Below are 16,684 nucleotides of genomic sequence, written 5' to 3'. Positions count from 1 at the left end.
TTTCTATCAAAGGTCCCCGGCAACACTTTTTAACAAAGTTAACATCCTGAACATATAAACTTTTAACAGGTAATATTGTATAGACCATTTTCACGGTGATCCCATGGGCGATTGATGATGATTTTGCGTATGATTTGGGGTGCGTGTGTGTGTGTGCAGATAATGCGCGAGAAACTTACTATGCCAGGAAGTGCCGGTGTGTCCTTTTGTGACTGTCGAACAAGCGGTACTCACACTTGCTGACATTCCAGGGTGGAAGTCCTTTCTTTGGAGGTTAGCGATAGGACGCTGGTGGATGAGCTAACTTTTTTATCCTCAAGTAAAGCTGTGCATTGCGAAGACAGCAACACAAACAGTCCTTATGTAGCAGCAGTCCATGGACTTAGTCAGTCAGATTCATTCTATTCTTCAGTATGCCAGTCACTATATTTGCAGCCAACTACTGCACACTTCTTCCTTCTACTGTTCCACATTTTGCAGCATAAATGGAGCAAAATGCGTTAGTGAACACATAGTTGGATTTCTGACAGCTGATTGCACAATAGAAGGGCAGAATAGGTAATGGTTTCTTATTCAATCACTGTCACCGAAAGCACCATCTCATACCTCTAGAGCAAGCTGCTCTGCAAAAAAAGGCTCTATATCAGCAGCGGAATGAAGGGCAAGATTCACTTAATGCTTTAAGGAGGCAGCCTGGTTCTGAAAGTGAGCCTTCTTTATTTCTCAACCAACCTTGATGACATTACACAACTTGATTGGATTTTATACTGATTTCAAATATTATTTGATTTTTTGTACAGACACATTATTTACTAAGCTAACTAAAATCACATATTGTTACGTAGGAAGACGCAGACGAAAAGCTATGTACAAGTATATTTACAGGAAAATACGCTGCGCTTGGCCAAGAGGCAACAGCCCGCGATAGCTTCTCATCGTCGTCGTCTCCGCACAGCTCGCCTTTTCGTGATCGCACATATTGTTCCGTAGCACTACCCCCGGCTGCAAAAGCGCCGTCCCGGAGTGACTAAAGATCGGACTCGAAAGCAGTGTAGTAGGTTTTGAGCCTACTGACATGCACGACATCACTTGATGCCAGAAGAGAGGACGAGGTTGAACCCACAGGAGCAATTTCATAAGTCACAGGCGTCACCTGGCGCAGTACGCAGTAGGGCCCTGTGTATCGCGAAAGGAGCTTCTCTGAAAGTCCGATGTGACGGGAGGGCGACCACAGGAGCACGAGCGCACCAGGCGAAAACTGTACATCATGATGGCAGGCATTGTAATGACACTGCTGAGTGGCTTGTGAGGCCGTCAGTCGCGCATGGGCAAGCTGGCGTGCACGGTCGGCGAGGGCGATGGCGTCGCGCGCGTACTCGCTTGTTGCGATTGCAGCAGGAGGAAGTGCCGTGTCTAGGGGCAAGGTCGGTTCGCGACCGTAGAGTAGATAAAATGGAGAAAATCCGGCGGTGTCGTGCCGGGAAGAATTGTACGCAAATGTTACGTAAGGAAGGGCAATGTCCCAGTCGTGGTGGTCTTTGGAAACGTACTTGGACAGCATATCGGTAAGAGTACGGTTTAACTGCTCTGTCAGGCCATTGGTTTGAGGATGGTATGAGATAGTCAGTTTGTGTTGAATGGAGCAGGAACGCACAATGTCAGCGATAACTTTCGAGAGGAAGTTTCGACCACGGTCAGTAAGCAGCTGTCGCGGGGCGCCATGAAGCAAGATAATGTCACGCAAGAGAAAGTCCGCGACATCAGTGGCGCAACTGGTTGGGAGAGCCCGAGTGATAGCGTATCGGGTGACGTAATCAGTCGCGACGGCTACCCATTTGTTCCCAGAGGATGACGTGGGAAAGGGACCGAGCAGGTCTAATTTAACACGAAAGAACGGTTCCACAAGGACGGTGATCGGCTGGAGATGACCGGCAGGTAGCACCTGAGGTGTTTTTCGACGCTGGCAGGGATCACAGGCAGCAACATAGCGTCGAACGGACCGAGCGAGACCAGGCCAATAGAAGCGGCGGCGGATGCAGTCGTACGTGCTGGCTACCCCAAGATGTCCTGCAGTGGGTGCGTCATGCATCTCAAAGAGCACAGTCTGTCATAGCTGTTTTGGCACGACGAGGAGAAGATCAGAGCCGTCAGGGAGGAAGTTCCATCGATACAGAATGCCGCCCTGGAGGACATATCGGCGAACGGATGCGTCGGTAGGTGTTGAGCGCAGACGCTCGATATGTGCTCGCAGCGATAGGTCTCGGTACTGCTCATCGGCGATGTTAGCGAAGGCAGACACAGAGAAAATGCCGTTGGCGCTACTACTGTCGGCGTCATCAGGCTCGTCGACCGGGTAGCGAGACAGGCAGTCAGCGTCCTTGTGTAGACGGCCAGATTTATAGGTGACAGTATACAAATATTCTTGGAGGCGTAAGGCCCAGCGACCAAGTCTTCCTGTAGGATCTTTCAGTGAGCATAACCAGCAAAGCGCGTGATGGTCTGTGACAACGGAAAAGAGTCGGCCATATAAGTATGGACAGAATTTCGCAACCGCCCAAACTAGGGCCAGACACTCACGCTCAGTGATGGAATAGTTGCGCTCCGCGGGTGAGAGGAGCCTGCTGGCGTAAGCGATAACACGGTCGTGGCCATGCTGGCGTTGTGCCAGTACCGTGCCAATTCCGTGACCGCTGGCATCAGTACGGACTTCGGTAGGCGCAGAAGGATCGAAATGGGCCAGAACGGGAGGCGTTGTGAGAATGTCGATTAGATGTGAGAATGCAGAGGCCTCGTTATCGCCCCACTGGAAAGGGGCGTCTTTTTTCAAAAGCTGGGTTAGTGGTCGTGCTATGGCGGCGAAATTTCTCACGAAACAGCGGAAGTACGAACAAAGGCCGATGAAGCTGCGCACATCTTTGACACACTTCGGAACAGGGAAGTGCGCAACAGCATGGATCTTGCCTGGGTCCGGTTGCACTCCGTTCGAGTCAACGAGATGTCCAAGGACGGTAATCTGGCGACGGCCGAATTGACACTTCGATGCGTTGAGTTGCAGACCGGCTCGACGAAAAACGTCCAGGACTGCCGAGAGGCGCTCGAGGTGCGTAGCGAACGTTGGGGAGAATATGATAACGTCATCCAAGTAGCACAAGCACGTGGACCATTTGAAACCGTGAAGGAGGGAGTCCATCATGCGTTCAAAAGTGGCAGGGGCATTACATAGACCGAACGGCATCACTTTGAATTGATAAAGACCGTCGGGTGTTACAAAAGCAGTCTTCTCGCGGTCGAGATCGTCCACGGCAATCTGCCAGTAGCCGGAGCGAAGGTCAATAGAGGAGAAATAGCGAGCACCGTGGAGGCAGTCAAGGGCGTCATCAATCCGAGGTAGGGGATACACGTCCTTTGTGGTAACCCTGTTAAGGTGCCGATAGTCCACGCAAAAGCGCCATGAGCCATCCTTCTTTTTGACCAGCACAACAGGTGACGCCCATGGACTATATGATGGTTCAATAATGTTCTTGGCAAGCATTTTGCGAACTTCTGCGTGAATAACTTGACGCTCAGCAGGTGACACTCGATACAGGCGGCGATGAATAGGAGGGGCATCGCCGGTATTAATGCGATGTTTGGGCTGTAGTTTGGGCCAAAGGACGATCGTTAAAGTAAAAAATATTGTGGTAGGAAAACAGAACGCGGTAGAGTTCACGAGCGTGCTCGGATGGCAAGTCGGGCGCAATCATTTTCTGTAAGTCAGCGATGGTACAATTTGCCGACTGCGACGGTAGAGGAGCATCGGATGAAGTGCCGTCTACTGCAATGGATGCTACTGAGTGATCCGCGAATGAGCAAAGCTGGGCCGGAGACATCCCACGTGGCAGCACAAGTATATTTACAGGAAAATACGCTGCGCTTGGCCAAGAGGCAACAGCCCGCGCTAGCTTCTCATCGTCGTCGTCGTCTTCGCACAGCTCGCCTTTTCGTGATCGCACATATTGTTCCGTAGCAATATCATTGTTTCAGGCCTCTATTATAAGAAAATGGCAAAACGAAAATTTTATTTTAATGCATGGGTCAATAGTCCAAAAAGGAAAGATTGCAACAATGCAAGCAGTTTTTAAAAGTGGTCAATGTAAGTCCCATAATAAAACATGAAACTTTACCGTTTGTAATGTGGGTACAATTAAGAACAGAGCAAAATAATTATATTCTTAAGGCAGTATTTAAAGATGTGGTCACATTATAGTTCTTATCATACTTTTTACACAGCTCACTTCTGAAAAAAGAAAGTTTGTTCTACCTGCTTTGGGTGGCAAGATGTTATCGCTTGCAGGTTGCAAGAAATCAAACATTTCATTCTGAGAAAATTGTGAAACTCTAGAAAGTGAGGATTTAATCAAGCAAGATTACATTTGTGCACATACATGTATTTACAATGAGAAATGGCTAATAGCCACCAGGGACATAGTCTGATTTCTTATTGGCATCAAAATTACGCTTCTTCGGTATTCCTTGAAGGCTAACAGCTGCAGCACACATGCAAGTAGAATCAGTTTCCTAGTGCTTGTCTTTTTCGTCCATGCATTTGGCACTTGCGGGACCAGGGTTAAAGCTGAGCTCTTCCTTCGTGGATCTCTTTGCACTGCCGGCGTTTAACTGCACCACAGCCTCGGTCACTGCAGCTTCATCGGTGAAAAGGGATGCGTGCCTCTCCTTTGGTGCTAGAGACCATGTGACAGTGTGCAAGCTTTCATTATTAATTTTGGTTCTTGCCCCCCTGGCACCGCTCAATAGGCCTTGTGTCTGAGAGGTGCTGATAACAGGCAATAAAAATTCGCCCACATGAGGTGACAAATTGTCACAATGAGGCGGTTCAGGTTCTCTTGCTGCAGCCACATTTTGGCACCACTAAGAGTCTAGACTTGTTGGGCACAGGCTGTGCCCAACAAGTCCAGGCAGTATTATTTGATGTGACATCGTAGCAAGTGGCCAGTACTGCCTTCTGTGTTGCCTCTATGCCCCCTTTACGAGATTTTAGGGCTTAACCATAATGGCAATTTAGTTTGGCGACAAGATCTATCTGAGTCAGCTTCCACTTGCCACCAAGGCTCTCTGCAGCAATTCCTTTATGTTTTGAAATTGTCTAAGGCTTTGCCCACGCGCTTTTGGACGTGGTTCACACAGTCCTCCTTCTAAACTTTGACGTAGCCGTACACATTTGCCTCTTGCAAATCAGGCAATGTGCGGCTGTCCCCATTGCAGAGCACAGTTGTGTTCCACAGGCAATTTTTTTTCTAGTTACCTTTTGAAAATTATCAAGGCTGCCTAGACTTCCATCTCACCAGCCTTTCTGTCAGGGTGTTTCTGGCATATATAGTTGGCCCTCCAAGTTTGGTAGGCAGGATCATCCTCCTTTGGGCCTTGCTTACAACCGGCACAAAAATTGCTGAGCACAACGAAATAGATTATAAGACCCGCCAAAAAGTTTGATGACGTCTCCTACACCAATGTGCGATGAATGTCCACGCATCATGCACAAACTGTCAAGTGATACCGCAATGTTGCCGGAATTCCCGAGATGAAATTCATCATAGAGCTGTAGGACTGACTTTGCGCTCTCGGTGGTCACTTTTTCGGCAGCGCATCGCCATGAGCGTCAGCTTCTTCACATAACCTTGCCAAGTCATCTTGTGCAGACCAGTACTCTGCATGCCACGTGAAACTTATGCATAGCCACTTATGTCTAGCAAGCTCCATTCCGCCAACACCTCATCACAATCAACACATACAAGGAACAGCTTCACAGTGAGGTCGTATTTGCGCTCACCTTTGATGATAGTGACGTTGCCGCCGCAATCTGTGCAGTGGGCAAACTTCATAAGCTCATTCAACGCATCCTGAGAGACGATAGTGAAGCACAGGACTTAAAACAAGTCCTACTTGCATTGCCCCGGCTTCTGCAAGCTCCCGCAGCCTTCACTCTGCCCTAATCTTATTTTCACGCAAATCTGATTGCTGCAGCATCGCTGTATCACAGTGGACATGGGCGCTGTCAGTAGGAGTAACCAGCAGCGATGCTGGGCCTTTTTTCTGCATGCCGTCACTGACTTCGTCACTTGCCGTAGAATTTTCGTTGTCCTCACTGTGTTCCAGCAATGTTTGTCGTTTCCTGAAATTATCTGCCAGCAACTTCTTCCTATTTTTGCACTATCTGCCATTGTAGCTTGTCTGTTGTGGCATCCTGCATGTGTCGTGGACTGCCGTGAAAGCGTCTGGCCAGGCCTAGCAGATGATACCAGCCAGCCTGACCAATCGGAGGGTACAGCACAGTCACGTCCACGCAGTGGCCAATTCAGTCGGGCATTTAGCCTATTTCTCGTGCACTTTTCTCAGTATAGCCAATGGGCAGAAAAAGATGGCGATGGTGGAGGGTCACTCTTTTAAACAAGACCAGGGTGGCTGCGATTGGAGCGGCGAAATGACTTTGAGTGGGAAACTGGGTGAAAAAGTATGATAAGGTTATATATTCCAGGAACTGTATTCTCAGAAAATTTATTGTCTCATTTTTTTTTTTTCTCAGAACCTGGCTGCCCCTTAATGCTTTAAATAAGACAACACTGTGCGTGGTGTCACTTGACCACACTATCCTTTTACAATTTGCATCTGTTACCCCTGGCCCACTAAAACCATGCACTATAGTGGAAACTGGTGCTTGCAGGACAAGACAGGGTGCCAGTACCAAACATCAGGGCACATGCACACACTTAAAAAAACTAATTAGGCTTCTGAGCATGATGCACAACCTCAGATTTCACAGAACATCTCTTTGCTGGTAATGATTATGCCACAAGTTGTTATCGATGTGTTTCTATCATATTCACAGCACTCTGGCAACTGCCTTAGCATGGCGTATAGCTGCAGTTTTAATGAGGTTGTGTTCCTTTTCATTTAAGCTCAGCCATGAAGAGCCATACTGTGGCTAGCATTCAATACACAAATGAAAGAATTTAATGCAAAAAAAAAATATATAATTGTGAAGCTTGCGTCCACGTGGTATTTTACTTAAAATCACTTACTGCTGCCCTTCACAAGGAGTTTCTCACAGGTTCACAGACTTATTTCCATTGCATCAAGTGACTTCTAGGTTATAGATCAATAAATAGGCCAATAAATATTTTAACTATAGAGCAATAATTATAGGTCAATAAGTAGATTGGATGACTAGCATTAATGAAAAGTGACATCACATAAAGTTCTCATAATTAAACTTTTAACGTCCCATAGCTGTGCAAACAGCGCTGTCTACACTCACCTGTTTATTCTTGTGCAGCCACCAAATGTCATAGGAAAGCTGGAAGTCAGCTCGTTTCTGACGCAGGTACTTGCCCGCATGAATGGGCGATGGCATCAAGCCCACACATCTCTCTTCCTCCACAAGCACTGTGTGGCCACTCTCCTCTTCTTCCTCCATGGTAGTCTCACTGCACATATACACACGTACCATAAGAAATTGCTGTCAAAGAATCCAGTAGTATCCCTGCATCACCAAGAGTCGCGGAGAAAGGCAACGATCAATACTGCGCGTCGATATCCACAACCACACCCAAACTTATGCTGGCATAACACCTTACCTAAAGGCCTCGGTCAAAATGGAATGTAAAAGATAGCTAACACCATAGCCAAAGCGTTACAATTTGCTATTTCACAGCTGAAGCTGTAAGTCTACAATGCATAATGTATATAAGTGATGAGAATTCAAAGAAAGAACAGTTATTTGCAGGTGCCATGAATTTCATCTGGTAAATAAAATCTGTATGTCTGTTTTATTAACCTGGTTACATAAAGTGCCATCTGCATTGACACCCTCATTTATGCCATACTTCGTTTCATTTAACAAATACAGCAATCAATAAGCATTTCGTATCGCTGTAACTAACCTTATGGCTTACAACATACAAAAAGCTGCTTACTACACATTTGTTGTGTTAAAGATCAACAAACCCTGTCGATACGCAAGTTGCCACACTATAGCTAATGTTTTTCATCTTATCCATAAACTACTGCAATGGTTGTCAGTGTTACTTTTCTCAGAAACATGTTAAAAGGAACAAAAGTTCCACTAATAAAGTGCATGCTGTGAGAGATAAACAATTCTATTTTAGTAATGAACCTCTGTTACAGCAAACACCACTTAATGGCACTTTTCAAACCCTGCCTACGAGTGCCATGAAAACATGGTGCCTTTTTGCTGCCTGATGCACCTGATGGGCAAACTCCAACAAGCGTGCCACCACACAACAGACACCAAAAAGGGTGGCATATGGCTTGGCCTCTGAAATACACATCTGGCAGTCAAACTTCATGCAGACCAACATGCAGCATATGAGTGGTCACCTAGGCTTGGCCTCAGAGATTAGGAGTCTGCACACAATCTCAGAGATGACGTCATGCATGATTTCTTTCCAGTTTGTCACAAGGCGGCACATGCTGCCAATCTTGCAAGAAAGGTGTGGGGAAGACAACGAAACAGCGCCACATACAGCGCAATAGCTAATAAACTAACACAGTAATCCAGAAGCATTAGTCCTAGTGCCTGTACAGACCCCACAGACTTGCACTGTGTCCATTTAAAGATGGCAAGGGCCCTCGAGGCATAGGTGCATCAAGAGTGTAATTCTCACAAAAGCAGTACCAGAGAGGCTCTGTTTTGATGGTGGTGGCCACCATTTCCTCTGGGGGCACAGTGCAGGTGGTGGTTAGGTGGAAGCCATCGGGTGAAGCTGCCCAACAGAGAACAGCGCTGAGGGCAGCACAGAGAGCACCCAAGCAGCAGCAGCAGCAGCAGCAGCAGTGGCATCGGCAGTAATGATGAAAGGGAGAGGACAGGAGGAAGAGAAAGCAGAGCGAAGTGACAGGGTGCAGAGGCAAGACACCGGGCAGATGCAGCTCTGAGGCCCACCTGGGGGCAACTGCCCGCAACTCTCTAGCATGTGCACTCTCATCACTTAAGCTGCAGGGAGTTCACCCCCCGATTCACAAACAGGACTAAACTAGCACATCTTCCTCGACTCCACTGGACAGAACACAGTGCCACCCTTTGACTGAAGATGATATTGAATTTAAACATGGACCCAAAGTGATCCTTACGACCAGCATGAGTAATTTGAGAACCATATCTAGTTGATTCAAGCAGATGCTGCCTGGCTACAAAATCTTTGCTAAGGAATCATCATACAGTGTCACTAACGCACAATACCCACATCAGTCATGAGGTGTCACTGCCTAATAGGGGTGTAGTGTGGAGTGCAGGAGCCTATAAAGTGGGGGATCAGGCTTCTGCCAGGTGAGTGTGCAGTTTTAAGTGGTATTAAAAATCACTGCAACCCAGCGAATGTCCAGTGAACATGCAATAGGCATTGCAATGATATCGCGCATGGTCAGTGTTGTTAACTTAAGTGGCTAAGCTTCAAGCAGGCATGATATGCCCACAGCATGCACTGAGCAGGTAGGAGGCATTAAAATTCTTGCAGGCGACATACACATGTTGAGATGCACAGATGGCATACACTTAAACACATACATAAAGTAGTGTCTTCAAATACACTCAGTGGGAAGTACCAGTGCCTCCTGTATCCTCCATGTGCTTCATTTTCCTGATTACTGTTTACATTAAAATTATGCGCAAACTAGAACAAATTCTTTTAAAAAGTCCTGAACGTAATTCTTGCAACTTCTAAGCACACACATTCATTGCACGTGCCATAAACACAAAGTCATTCATAAAGAACCAATGTCTGTTAGCACACTCATCCACATTTAAGCACTCAAGCAGGCAACATGCCACCTGCAGAGACTCTTTTTGCTTCTCCGTACACACATTTAACTAACCAATAGCCACACTGGCCTAAATACAGTTAAGACAAGGTGCCAAGGTTGCATTCTATGTACACGGCTGAAGGCCACACATACACTTCACAGTTGTGTGCAACATCATCATAGAAGTCACATTAACATCTTCCCCTCAGCAGAAGCACTAAGGCCTGTATTCAAAAAACCTCACTTACATAAGGGCATTTGCTCGTCAGCCAGTTCCAGGCACCCATTATTCATAACATCGATCAAGATGTGTTTCACGCACCTGTCATTCCCAACCGTGATCCAGGTGATAATGCAAAAATCACTGCAGTGGTGGCCAATCGCAGGCAAGACTTATGAAAGATAAGTTTGTGAAAATGGGCACACATGTGCACATTTCCAAAAATCTAAAATATGCTGCCTTACCTTGCAAGAAAGCAAATTACCTTGCAAGAGCAAGTTACCTTGCAAGAAAGCAAACTTAAGTAGATAGACTCCATAGGCTCGTTATATCCTTTTTGCTTTACGCCAAAGTTAGGAGTCATAACATGTTCCTATGGGTGGGCAGCACAACCTGGACTGCGCTTGTATTGTGTACTGCTTCTCATCTTTCGTCCAGGTTGCGCTGCCCACCCATAGGAACATGTACAATCACCAACTCGCCCAGCTTGCCGTGTTAATTCAGTCATAACATGACTGAACACAGCCACAAATATACACTGTAGGTGTAAAAAAACGGATGTATTCTAGTTGTAAATGCGAGTTTAGAGCACATATATTTACCAGACGGCAACTTTCTGTGACACTGAAGGAAATGCTACGCTTCTGCAAAGCTTCTGCAGACTGCGAAGTCTGGATTAATTTTGCACCACCAAGTTTGTATTTCCACACTTTGTAGTACCACTGTCACATTTTTACAGTGATAATTTGTGCATTTGAAACTCTGCACAGCACTCACTCCAGGCAATGTTCATGAGGTGATTACATCTCTCATCAGGAATCGCAAAGGCTGTAGTGCAATGCAGTCAGAAGTGACGTTAATGTTTATTTGCACAATTTTTGCACAAGCAGAGTCACCGAAACTTTACTTCAGCACATGAGATTGCTTTAAAATTCAACATGTGCTTTAACAAGCAACAAATGGTGACAATACTGTTATCATTTATGTTACACTGCACACAATTATGAATCAGCTTCCTCTGGTTTTATTTTATTATCCCCGTTAGTCATTGCCATGGATAACAGTAGCAATAAATGGCAGTTGACAGGGAACTCCCCAGAAGATGTCCAAGTTGGCAGTGCAGCTTTGGTACTGAGTGCCTAGAATGCAGCCTTTAGCCTTCCCATTGCTCCCAAGGTATGCATTCCGGGAATAGCCCTAATAACCTGCTAGGATAACAATACATTTCTTTTATTTAGATGTTTATTGCACCATGAATTTATTGCCACAGAAAACATAAAAACTAAATCAGGATGGGAGTGCTTGTTTACTGATAGCATAGTTTTACTATGTATTGACTCCCTAGGTGCCACTGTGCTCAGCTAAATGCTGTAGTACTGCTCTTATTACAAAAACAAAAGCTTAGTTTCATCCAACTGCTTTTGTTTGGACCAAAGATTAAAGATTAAAGTGCAAAATTAACAAGATTGGGGCTTAGGTGTGTCGAATGGTATGGCCTTTCTAAATTATTACTTTGGCTTCAGAAAATTCCACGCTTCAGAAATATGCCAGAGAATAATCTACTAACTTGCACTGGTTGTGGAGACTGCATGCAACGAAATAAAATGCCATCCGACATAATAAAATGCCATCTGATGAAACAAGAACTAATTTTACTAGCATAAAATATTGAACCATGCAGGCTACATTAAAATAAGGGCAGCAGGGCATGACTGGGATTCTTGTTGTAATCAGAGACCAAAATGGTGTGATTCCCTTTAGTAATCATAATCACACCCGCATGAATAGGGCATATCTGAACATCACCATTACAGAGCATCGAAAGATCAACATCCAGTACATAAATTGCATTGGCAACTTACTTTAGATTCAGTGTACTGAGCTGTTCTGGCAGTGAAGTCTCTGTGCTTCCAACCTCCACACCATCCTTCGACAAACTTCTGCAGTCAAGTATACAACACAACAATAACCATTCATTGTAAGCGCTACTAGGTTTTTACTTGTTCCAAATGTTTAACAAATGGTATCACTGCACAACCTGGGTTGGTGACAAAGGAAAATATCCCAGCACTTAGAAATGCTTAACGGCTGTTAAACAAAAACCTCTCAAGCAATTTCTGCAACACAAACCAACACCAGTCTTTCCAGTTTGCATCCACACTGTCACCACTCATTACCCTCTTCCTCTCCCCTTCCCTTTATCTTGGTGCAGTGTAGAAGTCAACCTCAGGCTCTACCATTTCTGCAAGAAAATTATCCTTTCTCTTGACTTATTAGTATAATGCCTTCGACATACTTTAAAGCTTATACACATTTTCTAAATATACGCGTGTCCATTTCATGTTTTCTTTGGTTCCCATAGTGACCAGCATTTTCCAATAAATGCACAGAGCAACAAACACAAAAAGAAATCCAACATATGCAAGTGAAATAAATAACAGATTGCTGCTCATCTTACTCAACAATGTGCTTCACTTCTTGTTACTGCACTCTTCTGATCCTTTTCCCTCGAGATAAGAATTTTGACATTTTTCTTAGCAATTCTTTAATTGTTGCAGGCCTCGAAATGTTTCCCAACAGCACCGACTCATTCCATTCTCTTTTTATTTTTATTTCTTTATTTTTATAGCTAAGGGGGCACAAAAGGCAAATATTAAGTTGAGTAAATGTGATAGATTAATTATTGGAAGGAGAGCACAAATTAACAACACACAGAGGCAGGAGACGGGACGAGCACCACTACCAATGTTTTATTAGGCCTTCAATATCGCCTTTATAGTGCACAAGAATTTGAAGACATGCATAGAACCACACGAAAACATTTGAAAAAAGGAAATGTCTTCAAATTCTTGTACACTATAAAGGTCATTTTGAAGGCCTAATAAAACAGTTGGTAGTGGCACTCATTCTGTCTTCTTTCTCAGCGTTCTTCTCAGTGATTTACGGTCCTCTTCTAATAGCTATGCATCACGAACTAGCCCAACCAGAAGCATTTCTATGATAGATTAGTGCTTCAAGGTGTCCAAAACATCCCTTTTAATGAGAACAGAGGTTTCATAAAGAAAATGACCTAAACTTGGGATGAAAACAGCCCCACCGGGGTGAAAATATGGCACCAGCTTTCATGATGTAATATGTTTCGTTTATAAAAGGTATTTTTTTTAACACATATAATAAAGAGCTAAATTGCATTGCATTTCAATGTGAAAAAATGCAGTTTGCCTTATTTCATGCAATTCTACTATAGAGCAACTAACTAGTGCTATCTCTTCACACTGCGCAGTCAGCACTTTCTGCATGACTGCCCCAGCTGCTCTGTGCAGTGTTATGAACGGACTGCAAGGGTACCGATCTACAAAATTTTCCCAGCCAGCCGCAGCTGCGAGCGTGGCGAGCTTCCCCGAAGCGACCACGGAAGCCTTCCCCACCTGCCGTGGTGACTCGTTTTGTAGGGACGACGATGTGCCGCATCAACACCCCTTGGCGCCGCTATGAATAAACGCGGTCAGCGGAGCAAGTATTGTTAGTGGAATCGCCAACGCCTTCACGGTTCGATTGAAGCAGGGAAATTCCTGGAAGGAGATGCTTTGCAGTGCCTTCTCACGGGCCTTTGAAGATGCCAGACAATGGACAGCCGCCACGGCCACTGTGCGAGGTCAGCTCGGGGACTAAGAGGCGCCTGCTCAGGTCAAGCACCCTGTTGCGAGAACCCAGTTACCTCGGCGCGGTCAGTGAAACCTGTGCGGAAGTGCGTGTGTGTAAACCCCCTCCCCCCCCCCCCCCAAAAAGGCAGGTCAGCTACGATGACTTTGAACGCTCTGAATTGGTAGCAGGTTCCCCCACGGCCGTTCTTCCCTCACCTAGGGATCTAGGGAGGACAGAGTGTTTATAAGCAGCTGTTGTGCGGCTGCTGAGTGTGCCTTCCTCTTTCAGTCATGTTAGACTGATGAACTGTAACATTCTCATGTACATACTGTAAATAAATCCCATATTCCTCATTCTCGATGAGAAGCAGTCCTTCCCCTCAACAACGTCTTCAGCATGGATAAGTTGGACGACGGCATGGGCCAGCTACCATCTATTTCATGCCCGACTCCAACCATGGCAACTGGATGCCAGCGGTGGGATCGCCCTACAACTCTTACAGCAGGCCTTTCACTCAAAGCAGGCCGTAGTAATCAGTAGAGCATGTGCGAAATCACACAGCTACCTAAGAACAGATGTTCATTGCCAATGACCTGAACTGCACAATAACTGTGCAGCCATCATCTCTTGAAATAAAAAAATATATATGGTAATAAATAAATTGCACCATTTCAGAAAGGTCATCTATCAATTTAAATTGACTTGTTGCTTGCCTTTGGTGCCCCTTCAATGCCATGCTACAATTTTATGCTAGATGGCACTGCTGCAGAGTGCAGACAGCAAAACAGTTCCACAAAAAGACGACAGAAAGGAAGTCATATACTTACCCGTCTTCCTTAAAGCAGCTTGAATAAAGTCCTGCCTTCAGGTACTTCTTCTTTGGCAGCTGGTGTTCGCGTCGTCTCCGCCGTCGGGTACGATGTGCACCACCACCAGTTGAAGGCTTTGTCACTGTCACCACAGGCGTGTCATCTTCATGTGGTTCGCTAAGTAAGAAGTCTCACATGAGCATTTCAAACCAAAATTAAGTGTGAATGCAACTACGTAAGGAAAAACCAATGTTTGAGCTCTAGTAATAACACCTTCCTGTTATGTGGAGTGCACAGTCCTAACTGTCAATAACACAATGTAGTTCCAGACACACACACAGGTATGGTAGCTGAAACGCACACAACTAGTAGATAATAAAAGCATGTTTCAAAGCACAGTTCAATGAGAACATTGACAACTTAACAGCAGGAGTTAGTTCTTCGACTATCTGGTGTCACAAGCAATCACATTTAAATGCTAGAAATTCGTGCCTTACTGCAACCAAAAGAAAGCAGGGTCTCGTGTGCAACTATTCTGTTTGCTACTCTCTATCCCATTTTTTTAAAATTGCCTGTCATCCATAACTGGCCAATTCTGCTGATGAAATGCTTGCCGTTGGAAACTATTGCTTGACTCACCCATTACTTCATAAATGTCCAGTACAATATCGGCAAGAATTTACAACTGCCTTGGCCTACCTAACATTTTGTTTACAGTATTTCACCAATGTCCTTCATTCTTTACTAGTTTATAATATGTTGATAATTCAGATTACTTGGACTTGCCCAATACACTAAATTCATCAATGTACCCAGAAGGGTTTTGTCATTTAATCAACTGCATACTTCTGCACATTTCTTGGCTTTCTGAACGGGCACTGGGAAGCCAACTAGTGACCCTGGACCAGGCCCGGCAAGCCGCTGCAGCCAGTAGGGCTCTACAAGAGGGCTCCACCCAAGATTAACCACATGGAGTTCCTTCGTACAATAAAGTTTATTCTTCTGCTCATTCAAGCTATATATTAATTTGTGTTCATCCCTTTTCCCTTATATTTTCCTGTTCCTGCAGTCCATCAATCCACGACACTAAAAGTGCTAAGCTGCTCTAGTAGTCACTCATGCCAATAAATGAATAAAGAAACCAACAAAGGAACACTCGAGCTGCTGACAAAATGCAAAAATAAATCGAATTAGAATGGTTACATTACTAAAGCTCAAGAGTAAAACTTAAGTGTCCTGAACTTGACATCTCCACTACTACATATAAAGACTGTGAAATTATCCATCTTATGTGTTTCGATACTCCTCCATATCACCTGTTAAAGACAAGCATGAAAACTTTAACTCTCACAAACCCAAGTATCATTGCAACATCAACACCTATCACATGCCCTGCCCAAAAATAATGTGACAGCGAATATAGTGTGATGCCGCGTGATGGTGCATCCAAATAAAAAAATGTTACTACTTATTTATTATTACTACACAGCTTTACTGTGCAAGTAATAAGCAACTGTGTATGCCGATGACATCAGGGGAGGCGAGGCCTGCCAAGCAAAGCTGCGACAATGCGTTTCTCTTGCCACCCTCAGTTTTCTACAAACTGGAAGCAAACCGACTGATTGATTGATTTGTCAACTCTTTCACCTAACAATGTAATGCACAATGCAATTGTTCAGAATGGTGAAGCAAGGTACTGTGATTTGCCATCATAAATTGACACCAGTTCTTTTTTTGCCCAGTGTGAAATCACATTGCCAGTGTACTGGCAAATAAATAATTGACAAGTTGAATTTGATATTGTCCAATCAGCTTGTGGCAGCCATTCCTGATAGCTCTTCTAACTAAAATTCCCACATAAGTTGCCGTCTAAGTAGCAACAACCTCTGCAGCAATGCTATCCACCATGTTTTTAATAAACAGAGCGATCAGTTATCTGGCCTTTGCAAGAAAAGAGCTCAAAAAAATTTACAATAATGTCTTGCATCCATCTTGCCTATTGTTTCTTTGAATTATGTTCAGCATCACTGGTATCAAATGTAATTCGGCAGCTGAAACATGACAAAATGCACCCATTGTGATTGAATGAGTTAGAAAAAAAATCGCCAGACTTGTTGCTACTTGCTACTTAAGTTCTCACTCATTACAAATGAATGTGGGGTGATAATTCAGTTAGACCATGCCCAGAACATGC

The 16,684-nt window shown here is 44.7% G+C and overlaps 1 protein-coding gene across 2 annotated transcripts in view; it reads right to left on the bottom strand.

Moving 5' to 3' along the window:
• ash1 (histone-lysine N-methyltransferase ash1) overlaps positions 1-16,684 on the bottom strand; it is a 102,766-nt gene that overhangs the window by 61,513 nt on the left and 24,569 nt on the right. Inside the window, exons 6-9 of one of the 2 annotated variants that reach the window (XM_050189917.3) lie at positions 14,509-14,667; positions 11,899-11,976; positions 8,693-8,800; positions 7,313-7,481 (exon numbers count right to left, since the gene is read on the bottom strand). In XM_050189917.3, coding sequence (XP_050045874.2) covers positions 7,313-7,481; positions 8,693-8,800; positions 11,899-11,976; positions 14,509-14,667 — 514 coding nt within the window. The remainder of the gene's footprint in view (positions 1-7,312; positions 7,482-8,692; positions 8,801-11,898; positions 11,977-14,508; positions 14,668-16,684) is intronic. The other variant, XM_050189918.3, reaches the window with a different exon arrangement.

This window comes from Dermacentor andersoni, chromosome 2, assembly GCF_023375885.2.
Source record: "Dermacentor andersoni chromosome 2, qqDerAnde1_hic_scaffold, whole genome shotgun sequence".
Classification (NCBI taxonomy): Eukaryota; Metazoa; Arthropoda; class Arachnida; order Ixodida; family Ixodidae; genus Dermacentor; species Dermacentor andersoni.
This window is presented reverse-complemented; position numbering and strand designations above follow the sequence as displayed.